Source organism: Neovison vison, chromosome 4 (assembly GCF_020171115.1).
Source record: "Neovison vison isolate M4711 chromosome 4, ASM_NN_V1, whole genome shotgun sequence".
NCBI lineage: Eukaryota > Metazoa > Chordata > Mammalia > Carnivora > Mustelidae > Neogale > Neogale vison.
The window spans coordinates 198,154,136-198,170,963 of record NC_058094.1 but is presented as its reverse complement, the minus strand read 5'-3'; the positions used below and the strand labels follow the sequence as shown (position 1 = coordinate 198,170,963).

General features: G+C 38.9%; 1 protein-coding gene across 2 annotated transcripts; it reads right to left on the bottom strand.

The window, feature by feature from the left end:
• Nucleotides 1-7,934: 7,934 nt before the first annotated feature.
• Nucleotides 7,935-15,882, bottom strand: CAV2 (caveolin 2). Of its 2 annotated transcripts, XM_044246420.1 has the most exons (3): nt 15,622-15,832; nt 15,116-15,303; nt 7,935-10,156 (listed from the first exon to the last, which is right to left on the bottom strand). In XM_044246420.1, the coding sequence occupies exons 1-3, from the start codon at nt 15,769-15,771 to the stop codon at nt 10,006-10,008; spliced, it is 489 nt and encodes a 162-aa protein (XP_044102355.1). In that variant the 5' UTR covers nt 15,772-15,832; the 3' UTR covers nt 7,935-10,005. The 2 variants fall into 2 exon arrangements, with proteins under 2 accessions (XP_044102355.1, XP_044102356.1); XM_044246421.1 differs by lacking the exon at nt 15,116-15,303 and having other exon boundaries at nt 15,622-15,882.
• Nucleotides 15,883-16,828: the final 946 nt, after the last annotated feature.

The window sequence follows — 16,828 nt, the reverse complement described above, 5'->3', positions numbered from 1 at the left end:
CTCTCTTTTCCTTTTGGCCCTTTCCCTAGTAAATAAACTATTTACCAGGAGTTGCTTTTACCTGGAGAAATTTATCTCTACAACCACTCCCTTTAAGGCCATGATGCTTAGTCTTCACTCTTCAAAAATATATGTAAGTTCATACTGATAATTTATTAAGTGATTTTGTCTTTATAGAGAGCTCTGCTTTCTTATAATCATTTGATGATTGCCACATCAGCTTTTGTAGATACTAGAGGATGGGCTTAATTCTGCACTCCTGGTTTTGCCTTCAATCAATTCAGTTTGCATCAGAGGAGATGTGAATGTGTTTTAAAAGCATGTATCACCAATTATGGTTATGAGACAGATGGTAGAATCCTTTCATGGGACCAAACAAATATATCTGTCAGTTTCATCTTTTCTCTGTCTGCAGCTGCTTCATTGCCATCTCTCTCCATGTCCTATTCAAGCTTTACTAGGGCCTTATTACTCAAAGTGCGGTCCAGGGAGCTACAGCATCAGCATCACCAGAGAGCTTGTTAGAATTCAGAATTTCAGGTCCAGTGCCTGATTTACTGAATCCAAATCTGCTCTTTAACAAGAGCTCTAGGTTATTGGTATGCACATTATACTTTAAGAAGCTGTGATCTAGGGGAAACTTGAGAATGCACATTTTCTGAAGCATTTTCATAGTCAGGAGTTATGCCAGCGAATACTACTTCCCAATATAAGAACTATAAATGAAGACCCCCTCCCCCACCCCACATATAATTACATGCAAAAAGATCCTTTACATGATAGGAAGAGCAGTAGAACTGAAGCCTGGATGACTTAACAGGGAATCCCAACTCCACAAGAGGAAGTAACAAACATACTATTAAGGAAATATTTGTAAACAAAGTGAAGGAACCATCATTTAAGGGGGAATCCTACAGGCTAAGTTGGCCAAGTTGCTTGCAGGGAACTGGCAGTTCTTTTCATTTCTATAAACTGAAGGCTTCTTGGAATGTGAAATCAAGAATTACAAACTGGGAAGCTGCCAAGGTTTTTTTTTTTTTTTTTTTTTTTTTTTTTTTTTTGGTATGAAAGGTCCTGAGCTATATTAAACTATCCCGTTAGCCACACCCAAAAAAGTATTGGTCTGTAGCAAGATTTGAGACACCACTGGCTTGTTAACTATTAAGAACACAGAGCAGTTTTTTTAGGGACTGCTTAAAGTAGCCAAAACCCATCTTGCACCATGTAGTGTTTCATGCTGGGCAGACTTCACTGCAGATTTTAAGGCTGGGGAAATTTTCCTTTACAATTCTGAATATTTCTTCAACTCTAAGTATTATAAAATCATGAAAACCTTTAAATGAATCCTTAGTTCAATATGCAGCATAGAACCTGCCTGCATTTAATCTGTCCCAGATAGATTAATGCTTATCATTCCCAAAGTTCTTCAAGGAAAAATATTCTATAATCTCCTTTTTGTCGTTTCCTTTTGTTTGAATATATTTATGATCACAATCTTATTGTGTGTATTTACTCTAATGAAATTTTCACGTAAGAGAATTCCACTTAGACCTTCTCCGTCTCAGAAAAAAAGAATAGTTTTAATAAAATCGTTTCTTTGTACAAAATCTTTCATGTTTCACATGGCCCTTCAATCATCTTTAGAATAAATAATACCAAAACTGGCTCTTTTTTTTTTTTTAGGGGTCTATTTCGTCTATTTCAAATTTTTAATTATGATAGGATTCTTCCTCTCATCTAAATAAAATGTATATAAATAATTCAGTTGATTGCTCACCTGTTTCTTCCACACAGTAAAAAATGAAATTTTGGTGTTTTATTTCCAGTGCTTTGGTTATGCCCCTTTCATCCCCCTTCTACCCCCTGCATGGCCCTGGTACAAGGAGACCATGAAATTGATTGAGTACAGCGCCTGGGTGGCTCAGTGGGTTAAGCCGCTGCCTTCAGCTCAGGTCATGATCTCAGGGTCCTGGGATCGAGTCCCACATGGGGCTCTCTGCTGAGCAGGGAGCCTGCTTCCTCCTCTCTCTCTCTGCCTACTTGTGATCTCTCTCTCTCTCTGTCGAATAAATAAATAAAATCTTAAAAAAAAAAGAAATTGATTGAGTATGCTAAATACTCAGTGGAGATTTTCATTTTGCTTATATTATTTAACCCCAAATAATGTGGACTATTCCTGCGACAGCCTCAAGTAGGTCATATCTAAACTGGAGAGGAGGGTTTGGTTTATCTTATGCTTCATTTTATATATTCCAGTGCTGCAACATCTCATTTTCAATATTGGTCCCTATTTTAATATTGATTAGTTTGTGGCTATCACTTTGTGAGAAAATATGTATATAAAAGTATTTGTCATTGCAGGCATGTCCATTTGGTAACTTCTTTACTTGGGTGCATTGTAGTTTACAAAGTTTTAATCAGAAAGAATATTAAACTTTGTTAGATCATCTAAGACAGAGTTCTGAAGACATCAAGATTATATTTTGTGGGTATTTAGTTTTTCTTTGTCTCAAAAGAAAACTTTGTAATACTTTACCCTACACAGCCATCTAAAGTGTTCAGTTCATTGGACTGCAAAAGGGGAGCAGGAGAAAGAAGAAAGGAAGAGAATGGATGGATCAGTCCTAGCCCAACACTGGGCCAACACTGGGAAATAGAAAGTCCGAGCCCTATGATAGGGTCTAGCATTATTATTATTACTATTGCAAAGCACAGATAGCATTACTATTTTAGATGTGGGTGAAGAATTGGGAGGAGAAATGAGTATGGGGATAACAATAGTGGTTATCACTATAAAAATGTTTATTACATTTTTATATGTATAAAATGAAATACTATAATGTTGTTCTACAATAACACCTAATACCTTAGTAAAAATTACAAATATATGTATAACTTTTTACTAACATAGAAATGCCGTCACACACTGTGATTGCAATTTTAAATTGTATAAGCCCATTGAAAAGCAGTATGACAATATACAAACACCATTAATCATTAATATGATTGCATACTTCAATCCAGTTTTTCTGCTTTTGAAAACTTATCATGAGCAGGGCGCCTGGGTGGCTCAGTCATTAAGCATCTACTTTCAGCTCAGGTCATGATCCCAGGGTCCTGGGATCAAGTCCCAGTTGGGTGCCCTGCTCAGCAGGGAGCCTACTTCTCCCCTACCTGCCACCCCCCCCACACTTGTATTCTCCCTCTTGCTATCTCTCTCTCTCAAATAAATAAATAAAATATTAAAAAAAAGAAAAAGTTATCATGAGCAAATTACCTTATAAGAGAAAGAAAAATCTAGATATGGTTTTCCCTGGGATTTCCAAGATTAAACAATTGTTAATCAGACTGGATAACATATTAAAAGATGTACAAACTGACAAGAAATGTCCCACCAAGTGAGAAAGATACAAAATATGGCCTCTGTTTAGAAAAATACATGCTTAGTATCAATAGAAGTTATTACTATAAATATTAATATTTTATATGTCAAGCTGTCAAGTACTGAAGATAAATATCATCATGTTTTTGATATATGTTAAGGATGTCTATGTTAAAGATAGTGAAATTTTATAAAATTTACAACAGATAGGAATAATGGTATTTGAAAAATATTTTTCTGCCCTGAACTAGAGTATAGGGCCTAGAGCACAGATCATAAAGGTAAGGAAAGAGTGTGCTCGGGAGAGTAGGGTATGAGGCTCAGGGAGGGCTTAGGGATCAGAAGGGGACAGAGTGAGGAGGGTACAGGGAACTCAGTTACTAACTTGAGGGGAGCTCTAACCACTGAGTACTTGGAACTGACTCCATTGATCGGAGTAGCTTCTCCAGCTTCTCAGGGCAGGAATGTGGCATGACTGAATGACGAATGAAATTGTCTGGAAGGGAGAACAAATCATTACAATAGCTGTGCACACATGCTAGAAATAGCAAATCACCTCTATAGTGATTAAGAGCCTAGGCTCTGGTGTCAGGTTCTCTTGGTTCAAATCCTGATTCCCATTGTGATCTTGGGAAAATCCCTCAACTGCAGGGCATCAGTTTACTCTTCTGAAAAATGGGGATAATGATAGAACACATGTCATAGGGTTATCATGGAGATTAAATAAATGCCTAACAGGTAATAAATGTTCACCAAATGTCAGTGTTAGGTTTTGTACCAGAGATCAGAATTTTCCTGCTGATATTATGCATGAAGGAGTCCAACTAATTTCCCCCTCAGTATAAGAAGTATGTTAATCCTCGCTACTTGCCTCACTGGGAAATTGTGTGTTTATCCCTGCAGCTTTCCAAAGGACTTCTTGTTTCACTGTCCCAGTTAGCTGAGCCAGCAGCTGGTTGGAACCGGTATGCCATTCAGCTAGAGAAGCAGGTCCTGCTTACTGCCCTTCCCTTCCCTTTTGTTACTGGCAGGTGCTGGATGACAAGCTACTGGGAGGCTGGGAAAGAAAAGAATGCTCCACAGATGACCTTTTGCTCCAGTCTTTTCCTGATGCATTTATGTCTAGGAGAAATATTTGCCCTTGCTTACGTGCTGTTTCCCACTCTGAGTCATGTCTCTTCCTTTCTCTCATCATTTTCCACCCCTACCTTTTCCTATAATGGCAAAAACCACTTCTCCAGCCGTGCAGCCAAGCTGAGTGACCTAACCGTACACGTGCAGGCTGATAGGTGTCTCTGTCCTATTTTCGGATAATTGTTGAAGTGGTGTCCTCTGATTTCTCTGACTGCTGCATGGTCTTCTTTCTTTGCTACAGACACATGGCAACAATCAACAGCACAGAGAGGCAAGGTGGGATAGAGACAGATAGTCAGAAATTATAGTTCCATTTTTACTTCAACTTTTGCTTTTCAGCATTGTCTTTAGGGCACATGGTGGTAGCAGAGCCCTCATGCCCCCTTCCAGGACCCTTTTCCTCCAATAAGACATAAGTAACACTTTTTTATGGAAAAAAGAGAAGTCTGTAGATAACTTCAACTTCCTTTATCCCTGTTCATTTTCCATTGTCCCCTTCACTAGAGGTTTGGGGGCAGGAATGTCCAAAAGCAGAGCTGTGATGGGTGAGGATCATTGTCTTTGGAGGAGGCTCCTATTTTCCCTTTTTCTGTCCCAACTTCCTCTTTGGTACTCTCATTTGGAACTCAGGTTAAGGTCCTCACTTTCAGGTCCCTTATGTAGTTTTCAGTATCCCCTTCTCAGGTCCTTCATTCACATAAAGTAATGGATGACTGCTCATGATTGAAATGTTACCCCACCCAAGGGCATCTTTTACTTAAACAAACATCCAAGTATAAGGTTTCATTGTTGGTATTTCAGATATAGTCCAAAGAAAAAGGCTGAGGAGGAGATACAAAAATGTCTTAAAAATATAACAAAGGGTCTTTGCTCATTTTTCCCTTTGGGGGTGAACAGGGAGAGGAAACTGGAATGATTAAATTATGGGAACCTAAATTGTTTTTATTCCTAAAAATTATTGCCTGAATATCTAGTATATCTTTATCTTCTGCTTCCTCCTCCTTTAATTCTTTCTCTTGTCCTTCCCCATACACATAGATATACCTTGAAGGAAAGAAATATACCAAATCCTGGTTTATGATAAATTGCATTAGTGGTGGTAATTTTTCACTACCTACATTTTTTTTTTTTTTGGTTTCTTAATGTGTAGCTTTTTTTTTTTTTTAACATTCTTTAAGCTCTTGTTATCTTAAATAAACATTCTAAAATGACAAAGCTGCAAGCTAAAGAAACTAAGCCACTATTTTATATGATTTCTCTACTATGCTATTTAATTTGTCCTGGGATTCAAATGAGACGAAGTAGGGATTGTGTTTTCGACAATGTAAAACTCCATAAAACAATCTTTTCGTATTATAGATTTCAAAATGGAAAATATGATAGTAAAAGAAATAGCAATATTTTAAACATACCAGAAAATATGTTTCCAGATGAGCTTTTAAGTCCTGGTATTTCCTACCCCTGAGATGCGAAAATACATTTCATTTAGGTAAGAGAATTGAGAGTAAAGACAACCATTATCCCAAAGGATGAAATACACCTAATATGTTTTACATACATTTTTGTTTTCCCAACTTGATGATTCATGAGTGAGAAAATGGTGAGAAAGGAAATCTTACTAGAATCAGTACATTTCAAACATCTCTTGAAAATAAAGAAAATCATGAAGTTGAAATGTGATTCCCATCTCAGCTCTGCAGTCATTCCTAGTTTTCTTCAATTATTTAGTCACATTGTCATTCATTCAGAAAATACTGATTGAGCTCACTGACTGCTGGGCACCATTTCAGAATCTTAGGAAACAAAGATGATGTCTTTGGTTCTCAAAGACCATTTAGTAGTCTAGAGGGGTTTAACAGGGTTGGTTTTACCATGTGGGAAGTGGTAACAGGGGTGTGCACAAGATTTTATCTGAAGACAAGAAGAGGTACTTGATGTGGAGGAGTTTTAGAAGTGGGGGTGGGGCAGGCCTCCCAGAGGGATGTTGGCATGGGAACAGAGGAGAGGGTGGGGCACACAAGAGCAGAATGGCACTTCAGTGAGGGCTAGAATAGACACTGGCTGAAGACAGCAATGGATTGAGAGTGAATATCTTGTATCCATAGCTCAAGAGTTTAGATTTTGGTCTAAGGGCAATCACATACAATTGATCATTTTATGCAGGAGAATGTCAGGAGAGTTTTGATAAGATCACTCTATTTTTTGAAAAGGAAGATGGATTGGAGATCTTTGAAGGTTGGAAGTGAGGCCCCTTAGGAGGCTGTGGCAACTAGCTAGGCAAAAGATGAAAATGGCAACAATCTTACAACAGTGATTTTGGTAGAAATACCTTCAAATAAAATATATTTTAATTAATTAAAAAGATAGAATAACATTATTTTCAGAGAAAATGTAACAACAATAAAGAATCAGAATTGTTAAAGACCTTGAAGTCCCCGTCATGGAGAATCAAAGCCACATCACTCATTTTCACAATCAGCTGAAGATTGAAAAGTAAATGCATTCATTATTATCTTTATAGCACATAGGCCCTCTAATTGATAGAAAGTTTGTGATTTTTAGAAAATTCTTGGTCTGAACAGCTAGACTGGCTTGCATATATATAGGCAAGTCTTCATCTTACTGAAGTCATAGAAAGCAATTAAATGGCAAGCTCCTGAGATCCTTTAGTTCAATTCTTTCATTAAAGGGGTAAGAAAACTGAGACCCTGAGATTAAACCCCTTGCAGGTGACACAGTAATGACAGATCTGAGACTGGAATCCAGATGCCTAATCAGGAGGGCAGGGCCCTTTTCACTGCACTCTAACAGCTTCCCAGGAAAGACATCTAAGTAAATCAATGGGATGTAGATGACTATTTGAAAAGAGGAGATTTTTAAGTTCTTCAAAACTATAAAAAGCATTTTAGAAAGCCAAACACCTGCTTTATTATTAGGGGCTGTTCATTTTTCCAGATTAGCTGATGGGAAAATCCGTGCCAAAATCAGCAACTTTTCATCACATACTCACTTTCCAAAAATAATTTTGGACTCTAGTCAGGCTTCGTGGTACCAGTATCCAAGTACATTTGATTTATATTGTTTTACTTTCTTATTTAAAAAATTGAAAACAGAAACATCAGTTTATTTAGAATCAGTAAGAGACTTTCATTTCATGAGGAAGATGAAGTATGATGGGCTTCTGAGCAATTCATTGTGTATACTATTCATCAAATGATAGAAAAATTTACAGGGAACCTGTTTATGTGCTGGGAAAAGAAATAATTAAATTACCAATCCCATAATTTTTCATAAGTACATCCCTGAATGAGCAGTAACTCATGTATTTTTTTCTCTTATGGGTTTTTAGCAAGGTTTAAAAAGGTTCTTTATTGATCAATATCATATCTAATGTAATAAAAACAATGAGCACAGTTTATGGGTTTTTAGAAAGTTTATTATAGATACTCATCATCTATTTGTCCCACCCCCAAATAAAAGAACCAACATATTTGCAAATGAAACCTGGATCCACTTGGTACAAAATTTCAGTCTTTGAAATAAAATAGTTAATGGTAAATCTCAATAAAAATTCATTTTGGTGAATAATCAATGCAGTTCAGAAATAAGGAAATCATACGTCTCACTTGTTAAAAGTTAAAAGGTTTGCTATATATTTTGGCTTTAAAACTTATCAACAGCTATTTGAAAAGATATGATTTATTTAAACTTATAACTTATTTAAATGCATATTTTATTAATCAAATACTTTTGTCAATCAGCATATCCACATATTTTAAAAAACACCTTAAATACAACGGGACAGTTGTATAGTTTATAGTATAGCTGTAAAGTAATGAGATTGATCTTTTTAAGTAACATAATAAAATCTATGTAGTCAAATGAGTGGTAATGTTTTAAGGTAATGATCATGAGAATCTTTTCTAAGAATGCTACAGTGTCCTAGTGGCAATTTTGAAATCTCTTCTGTAGTTATCTTCAAACTGATAGGAGTTTCATAATTTAATCATTTGTTTACTTTGGCCCCCAATAATATTCCAGTTAAATCATCCTTCATCTACGAAGATAGATACTCAAAGGAATGTTAAATCAGGTTCTGATAATAATTCTTAAAATTTGAGCATTTACGCACTTAAGATATGTAAATTTTAGTAACCACTTACATCATAGACATCTTTCGTATATGCCTATCATTTTGGAATAATGAGATTTTTAAAATAACAGTGACTCATAACATTGAAATAGGACTCTACAACTCAAAAGTGATAAGAATAATTTTATACTGTATAACAAATCCCATATCAGATGACATCATGAAAGTCTGTATCTGTTAGTCTCTTACATATATATATGTAGCTAAGTAGCATGGGCCCAACAAATTGACAACTTTCCTATAAGTGTATCTCCATGAATCACTGTAGTTGAAATAGTACTTGAGTGTCAGAAATAGCCTTTATGTAAAATGTTATTAATTAGCACCAGTATTACTTGAAGGTAAAGTGAGACATTAACAGGAATGCAGAATGCAAGTTTAATTTCTAACTATAAGAGAGAAAAGCATCTCCCAGATGAAATACCAATTAGATTTGAATTCTTTTTAAGGTCACAGCCAGGTAAAGTTCAGTCATAAACCATTTCAGGATTTTGCCTGGAAAAGTTAGAAAAGCCTTGTATATTGCTCTTTTACATTCTATTCCCAAACAAGATATATATGCTTACATTATCAAGACAGTACAATCTCACCAATGAAGTTCCCCGTGAAAGAGACATTTACTCATTCTATATATTAGTTCAAAAAGGTAACAAATACAATAAAAGTACTTAAAAGTAATCTGATTAGAGCAAAATTTACATTAAGTACAAAATATACAGTAAAATGAAACATCTTATTAAATAGATCTGTAGGTTAACAATATCTTATTTAAAGGTACACATGTTCATGAATCTATTTTCACATTTATTTGTCCTATTATATTTCATAGCTCCTATCACCACTGCATGCTTTTGTTACTATAATTTCTAGGGTCTTTGTATATTTTTTCTGTAAGTATTCCCATGACTTTATCTGCAAAGGTAATTTTAAAAGTATTACTTTCAGAGTAAAAAAAAATAAGAAATTCCATATTTTTACGGGCAGTTGTGCAAAAAATTAAAGTGTTTGAGAAATGTCTCTTGATCTTTATAAATTCATCATTATAAAATGTATACTTTTGTACTAAAGTAAAAACTGTCTGCCTTTAAAATTAAGTGTCGCCAACCTACTGTATAATTCTGGCTCTAAAGTTATATATTAAACCCTTGACTATTAATTAGAAAAGCATTATTTGAAAAGATCTGCCAATAAACATTTCTACATGTGGTTGCCCAATATTAAAAATTTTCTTAATTAGAACAGGTGGGAACGCTTAGAACAGAACAGTAGTGCTTTTACATTATGACAGTCAAGAAGTATTACAGTATCCAAATCTCCAGACCTGGGGTCCAAGTGTTTAGTCGTGACTCAGTTGCAAGCTGATAGAAGAGAAGCTGCGTCCTACACTTGTACACAATGGGGCAATGACAACATCTGTTATAGTCTTCCATATTGTCTGCACTGAAGGCAGGACCATTAGGCAGGTCTTTACAAAAGGCATTATAATCCTAGAATGGAGGAAGAGATTTGTGTAAGGATTATTGGTATAGCCAAGTAAGGCCATTGACTCTTGTACATGCAGGAAAAGATATAATAATGGCCTAATTCACCTAAATCTGAACATCTGAAACAAATAGTGACCCACATAGTGATAAGATGCACAGAGATATGTTGCTTAAAAAAATAACCAGGCATATAGATAACACCAGTATTCTCTCTATAGATGGCATGCTATCTGAAACAGTAAAACAAAAAAATAAAACGGTAAATGGATCTACCTGATCTCTGCCCCTAAACATTAACCTGCTTAATTCTTCATAATTCCCTGGAGTTCTACTTGATGGTAGCCTTTTCCTGTTGCCTCATTCCACTTCCCCACCCCTTGGGCCAGGCTGGGTTGGACACTCCTTTTTTGTGCTATAATACTAAATTTCTTAACCCTTAAATTTACCAAGGGGTATCATAAATATAGGGCTATATTTCTGTCTTTCCTACTTGCATAAAAGCCCCCCTCCCTTTTACAGATTTTATTTCAGAGCATGAGCAGGGGGAGGGGCAGAGGGAGAGGGTAAAGCAGACTCCCAGTGAGCAGGGAGCCCCATGCAGGGCTTGATCCCAGGACCCTGAGATCATAAGCAGAACTGAAGGCAGACGCTTAATCAACTGAGCCACCCAGATGCCCCTAGAGTGGAAGCTGTTTAAGTGAGGACAATCTTGACCTTTATTAAAGGTTTGGGGGGAAGTGAATTTAGCATTTTCATGCTTAATATTACTAATCTCTCATGGTAATTACATACACTGAAAAGAGCTATGTGGTAGAGTTAAAAGAACCCTGAATTATGTCAGAACTCCTAGACAAAACAAAACAACCTAGACTATCCTGAAATTATTTTTTCCTTTTGTCTTTTTGTAAGATAACTGCAAATCTTTATATCCTCAGCCTGATTAATTTTCTGTATAATCCTCTGTATAATGCTCTCTGTTGTAGTAGTGCTATTTGAGCACAGAAGTATCTTTGAATTCTCAGGAATTGTTGGTAGCCTCAAAGGGATTTTTATTATTATCTGGATGGGCACAAGAAGTAAGGTTGATTTTCTTGGTTTGTTATTAAAATGTGACTTAAATAACGGTCTGTTGTACTTAGCTAAGGGAAGTGGAAGATCAGGTAACTGTCTGATTGATTGAGATATTTTCAAAATACTGAATATTCATAGGGACTGTGTACACATTTATATTTATCTCATATTTTGTTCCAAGTACTAAAGACTTAAAAGAAATTTTTAAAGAAAATTAATTACTAGGTGTTTCAAAGCTAAATAGCTGAATAGAAACCCGAATGATGACAGCTTCTGATTTCTTATCACATTATGTTTCTCACTTGATATGTGGCCTTGGGCATATCACTACAAATGAAAGTAGAACCGGAGTTCGTAAGATTGGCTATAAGGCTAACACTTACTTTGCACCCTTGAAATGTCTATATGATGCTGTCATTAAAATGTATATATGATATCATCATTTATAAGTAGAACAATTGAAGTCAGAATATATAGTATAAAGAAAATGATCTCAAACTGATATACTCTAAGACTAAAGTTTAAATCAGAAAGCTTCCTAACCAAATCTACTTCACTGAGAATATAATATACTTTCCACTCTTCCATAGGTTGAGACATTTTCTTTCTCATAATTTCTTAGATTTCTATATCCTAAAAGGGAATGAAGCACAGGACAAATGTGGACTTTCCAGTGCAGCTAAGTGTGGATGCTTACATGTGAAAGTTCAGTTGATAGGATGTGGTCAACTGGTAAACTCATTTTCTTTAAGTTGTTGTTCTCTCACTGTGGGTCAGAGGATCCATGACTCAAATGCTTCTTCTTTTTTTTTTTTTTTTTAAGGTTTTATATATTTATTTGAGAGAGAGAGAGAGAAAGGGCGAGAGAAAAGGAGAGAGAATGGGAGCACAAGGTGGGGAAGCAGACTCCCCGCTGAGCAGGGAGCCTGATGCAGAACTTGGTCCAGGGATTCCTGGATCATGACCTGAGCTGAAGGCAGGCACTTAACCCACTTAGCCCCCAGCGCCGGATCTAAACACTTCTTAAAGAAATCTTATAATTTGTAAGATTATACATCCCTCCGTTGCACAAAGCCCTTGGGACAGAGACTTTTACTTAGCTTTGTATTAACTAGTGTCATATAGGTTGCATTGTCATATAGCAATTTGCTATTTCTTCTAGAAGTGAAATTGCTACTACTGTATTTCTGTTAAGTTGGACTATCTATTTGAATTGCATCCCAGCAAACACAAAAGGTAAGGGTACTCCAGACACATTTCTTTGATATGATCCCCTTATGGCCAATAATCTGCTGTTGCCAAATGGTGGTTATCTCAGTCTGAATGTGGCATGGTAGCAAAACAATCCACCGACCTGTACTTCTGACCTAGGATCCAATAACACCAGACTGAGTTCTGAATGTTTTGTTGTTGTTTGTTTGTTTGTTTAAGGAATCTAAAATCAGATCCATTGTAATGATGTGATGTGGGTTGAATATCTATTACTGCATAGTTTCATACTTTGGTTCTCAAACTCCTGGTAATAACAACCCCTACTTCCTGCAAAAAGGGAAAAAAAAAAGAAAGAAGGGGAAGTGAAACAATGGGGAAGAAAGGTTTACTCAAATAGGTTTTTTATTTTTACAGGGCCTCTCCTTGATCTGGTCTTATCATGTCAAGGGAATGTAATCCATTAATGATAAATCTATTTTATCAAGATACACACTAACTTTTGAGCATTTTTTTGTTTGAAGTAACTCCTTTACTTGCAATCACAGCTGCCTGATGATGAATGGATGACTGTTAAACATTAATGACCCACATGAATGTAATCCGAAAAACAAGCTGAGGTTAAATAATACATTTTATGTGTCTGAAAAAGAAATGGTTTGATGATTCACCATTGGAAGCACTGCACACAAAAAACATCATCTGTTTTCAGGCGACCCAGGTTAAGAGAAGCATCATTGGGTAATTGTAGCTATACTTGTATCTTTCCACCATTTAGTAAATGAAAACCATTATGTCTTTAATTCCTAAGCCAGTGCTTTAGGAAGCCCAGCTTTGTTGATTATAAATGCAGCACTCTGTATTTCCAAATAGCTTAATAGCCAACATTTCACAACATGTTATGTGGTCACTCAGTTCTTCACACTTTTGAAAGAGGTTACATGATTGGTTTTGGTTAATTAGGAATCCAAAATTTTATATGCTGGCTTGTGCCTCTTTTAAAAAAATCCATGTGCTAATAATGTCAGATTATAAGCAAACTATACATCTGGCCTTAGTGAATTTGCTTATGTATAAAGGCAAAGATTTTCATTCCTCCAACAGTCTATTGACACTTTCAATATATTTTAGCTGTTTCCATCTTTAGTGACCAAATTAAATTGGTGTTGTCCTTTACTTATTTGAATTTTTATCTTTTTTTTTTTTTAAGATTTATTTATTTATTTTTGAGAGACAGCCTATGAGCAGGGGAAAGGACAAAAGAAGAGGTAGAGAAAGAATCCTCAAGCAGACTCTATGCTGAGTGCCAAGGCTGATGCAAGGTTTGATCTCTTGACCCTGAGATCATGGCCTGAGCTGAAATCAACAGTTGGTCACTTAACCAACTGAGCCACACAGGCACCCAGAATTTTTATTTATCCTTTATGAGATTTTTTAGATTCCTTTTTCTCTATGAAGGCTTCCTAGTGCCTCCCTCTTCCATAATAGATTTAGCAGAGTTTTCCTCACCATCTACTTCTGTACCTAGCCTGCTACCCTGATATGCTGAATAAACTGAAGGCAGATTCTACATCTTACTCATCCTTGGCCCAGTGCCCAGCACAAACTAAGCACTCAATAAATTTATCGGGTTGAGCTAACTAGCTAAGTAACTAAAAGAAATTGAATTGATTTATAAGGTAAAGGGGAATTGAGAATAATTCTGTAACTTCTAACAATGAACACAACATGTGTTAGGGTGTGGCAATACCATAAGAAGTGACTAAGAAAGACATGGAGGCATTGAGGATTATACATTTTGCCAGGACTGCCCTAAAGCACAATCTTGACAACTGTTGCAATACAGGGGATGATCAGAATGTTCTTTCCCTCTCAAGACAAGGTGGATATCTTTTAAAACAATGTAACATTTTCCTTTAAAAATTTTTAATGCTTAAACTGTTCTCCAAAGTTTTATGATGCACTTTGAGTGTGAATAAAGTTACTCAAAACAGCCTATTAATGCCCAGAAGGTTTCATACGTACTTCAAGTTGATGCCACTCCCTATGTTGTCTCATAGGTGAAAAAGTAATTTGGAGGCCTTCTCATTTCATTATCCTGCGGCTTGACTTTTCATTCATTTCTGCTGGGGGGCCCCTCACCTTAATAGCACACACACAGGGTCACATTCTTGCCATCTGCTACTGTCAGGATTGGACAGCCCCTCCATACCATTTCTTAATCAGGCCTGATACCCCTGTTCAATTATACTGTCACTGGCATTCTGCTCAGAGATCACTTCTGTTTAGCCCAAGCACAGGTGGTGACTGAATAAATGGTGATGATAGAAGTTAAGAGCCTAGCCCAGAACCACTGGCACAAGTCCTAACTTGTCCTATAAGAGAACAGTCTGTGGCAGGAAGCATGGCCTCCAGGTCTCCACCTCCACAGTCAGCCGGGGCCTTATTAACATCAGAAGGAAAATCACACCCAAGGGAAGAGGGACGTTACTTCTGTTTCAACTCCTAACCTAACCTGCCCTTCAAGGCCTCCCATTTCTTGCTCCCATTTCTTGCTACTGTGGCGAGCTGATGCGTGTTCTTCTTGCAAGCAGGCCTTGGGAGAAGGGGAGTGCAGGGGGCAGGTGGCAAAGAACATTTCTACGTTTCAGAAAGTCGGTCCACCCCGTGTGCCCTTCTCACCAGATGTGCAGACAGCTGAGGATGGCAAAGAGAATTCCTGCAGCGAAGGCCATGGGGATAGCCAGGAAAAATGTCAGGAACTTGTAGATCACGTATTTGCTGATTTCAAAGAGGGCATGGCTGCAAATCCACACTTTGTCAAAGGAGTGTGTAGACACCGGCTCTGCAATCACATCCTCGAAGCCCACCTGCAAGACACAGGAACACCTTACTGTCACCCAACCCGCAGCCCCGGGAACCAGGAGTGCTCGGATAGAAGAAGCGAGAAGGAAGGAGCTGGCTGGGTCGCCTACCTTCTCTTAGGGTGAGGTTGGACACACAAGAATTTGGCTAAGAATTCCAAGTTACACAGGCGGCCCCAAGGCCTGTGAATTCCGGGTCTCTGACCCCGCGGGGCTGACCCAGTGTTGAGGGTGGGGGTTGGGGTCCGGGCAGGGGTAAAGGGGGCACCCGTGCCCCCAAGCCTTGGCGGGGCCCAGGTTACGGCCCGCCCCAGGCTTCTTCACCTTCAGATGCGAGTTGAGCCGGTGGGGATCCCGATCGGAGCCCGAGTCCGCGAACTTATCCAGGTCCGCGTAGTCGACGCCGCTATGGCGGCTGTAGGCATCGTCGTCCATGAAGAGCTGGACGTCTGCTTTCTCGGTCTCCAGCCCCATCGCGGCGCTCAGTGCGCGGCGGCGGCGGCGGCGGCGGCGGCGGCGGCTGCAACCCGGCCTGCGCTGCCTCCCCTTCCCGTCGCGCCCGGCTCCGCCCCGCCTCGCCTCTACTTTCGCGGCCCGGGCGGCGGCTGTTTCCCGCCGCGGGCTACCACTCCCGGTGGGGGCCCAACCCGACCCGAGCCCCGCCTCGCTGCCCCGGCTGAGGGGCGGGAACAGGACGCAGCCGGAGAGGTGGCTCCCACCCAGAGTCCCGCCGCCGCGTTTCGGCCTGCTCCACGTCTGCCTCCCGATCGGGAATCATCCCAGCAGGCACGTTCCGGCCCTGCACAGGGGGGCGAAGCGTGCCCTGGGGACGAGGACCCGTTTCCCGGAGCCACTGAGGAGCCGGAGAGCCCCCTGGGTCTTATCGCTTGATGCTCAGAACTGAGACTTTTAAGAGCTGCCCAGGGATGATGGACTTAGTGCAGGGACGCAGCTAGGTGTTTAGGGGCGCAGGTATAGAATCACAACGTTTAGCCTTAACCTCCCTGCTGTACCGTTGACTTGTGTGCTCAGGACCTCAGCTACCTCCGTGTAAAATGGGAGCAACTGGGAACGCCTGGGTGGCTCTGGTCATGATTCCAGGGTTCTGCTCAGCAGAGAGCCTGCTACGTTCTCTGCCCCTAACCCCTGTTCCTGCACTCACTCTCTCCCGTCTCCCCCCAAATAAATACATAAAAGTCTTTTTAAAGAATCGGAGCAATTGTTCCTGCTTCACAGAGTTGTCGCTTGAGAATTAAATTCCTGTAAAACTCTTAACGTGGTCTTAACACACAGTTAGGACATACCTGACTGCCAGGCAATCCCACAAGTGCTTGAGGATCCAGGAAGCACGTCAGCGCTTCAGCTGTCTCAGCGCCCACAGATGTGGGAGCCTGTTGGAGGCAAGGTGAGGAAATAGAGTCGGTTTGGTGAGCTCCCTGCCCAGGAGTCTGCACTCTCAGAGCAGAAAGGAGGTCTCTCTCTTTTTTTCCTTTCTAAATTAAAATTTCGATTTGCCTTTGAATCAAGCCCT

What these genes read in the sequence shown, in the direction of transcription:
- CAV2 (XM_044246420.1), bottom strand. Translation starts at nt 15,771, where the DNA reads ATGGGGCTGGAGACCGAGAAAGCAGACGTCCAGCTCTTCATGGACGAC. An exon ending in GGCTCAACTCGCATCTGAAG is followed by an intron (nt 15,304 to 15,621) that starts GTGAAGAAGCCT and finishes TGTGTCTTGCAG; the next exon opens with GTGGGCTTCGAGGATGTGAT. An exon ending in CTCAGCTGTCTGCACATCTG is followed by an intron (nt 10,157 to 15,115) that starts GTGAGAAGGGCA and finishes CCTCCATTCTAG; the next exon opens with GATTATAATGCCTTTTGTAA.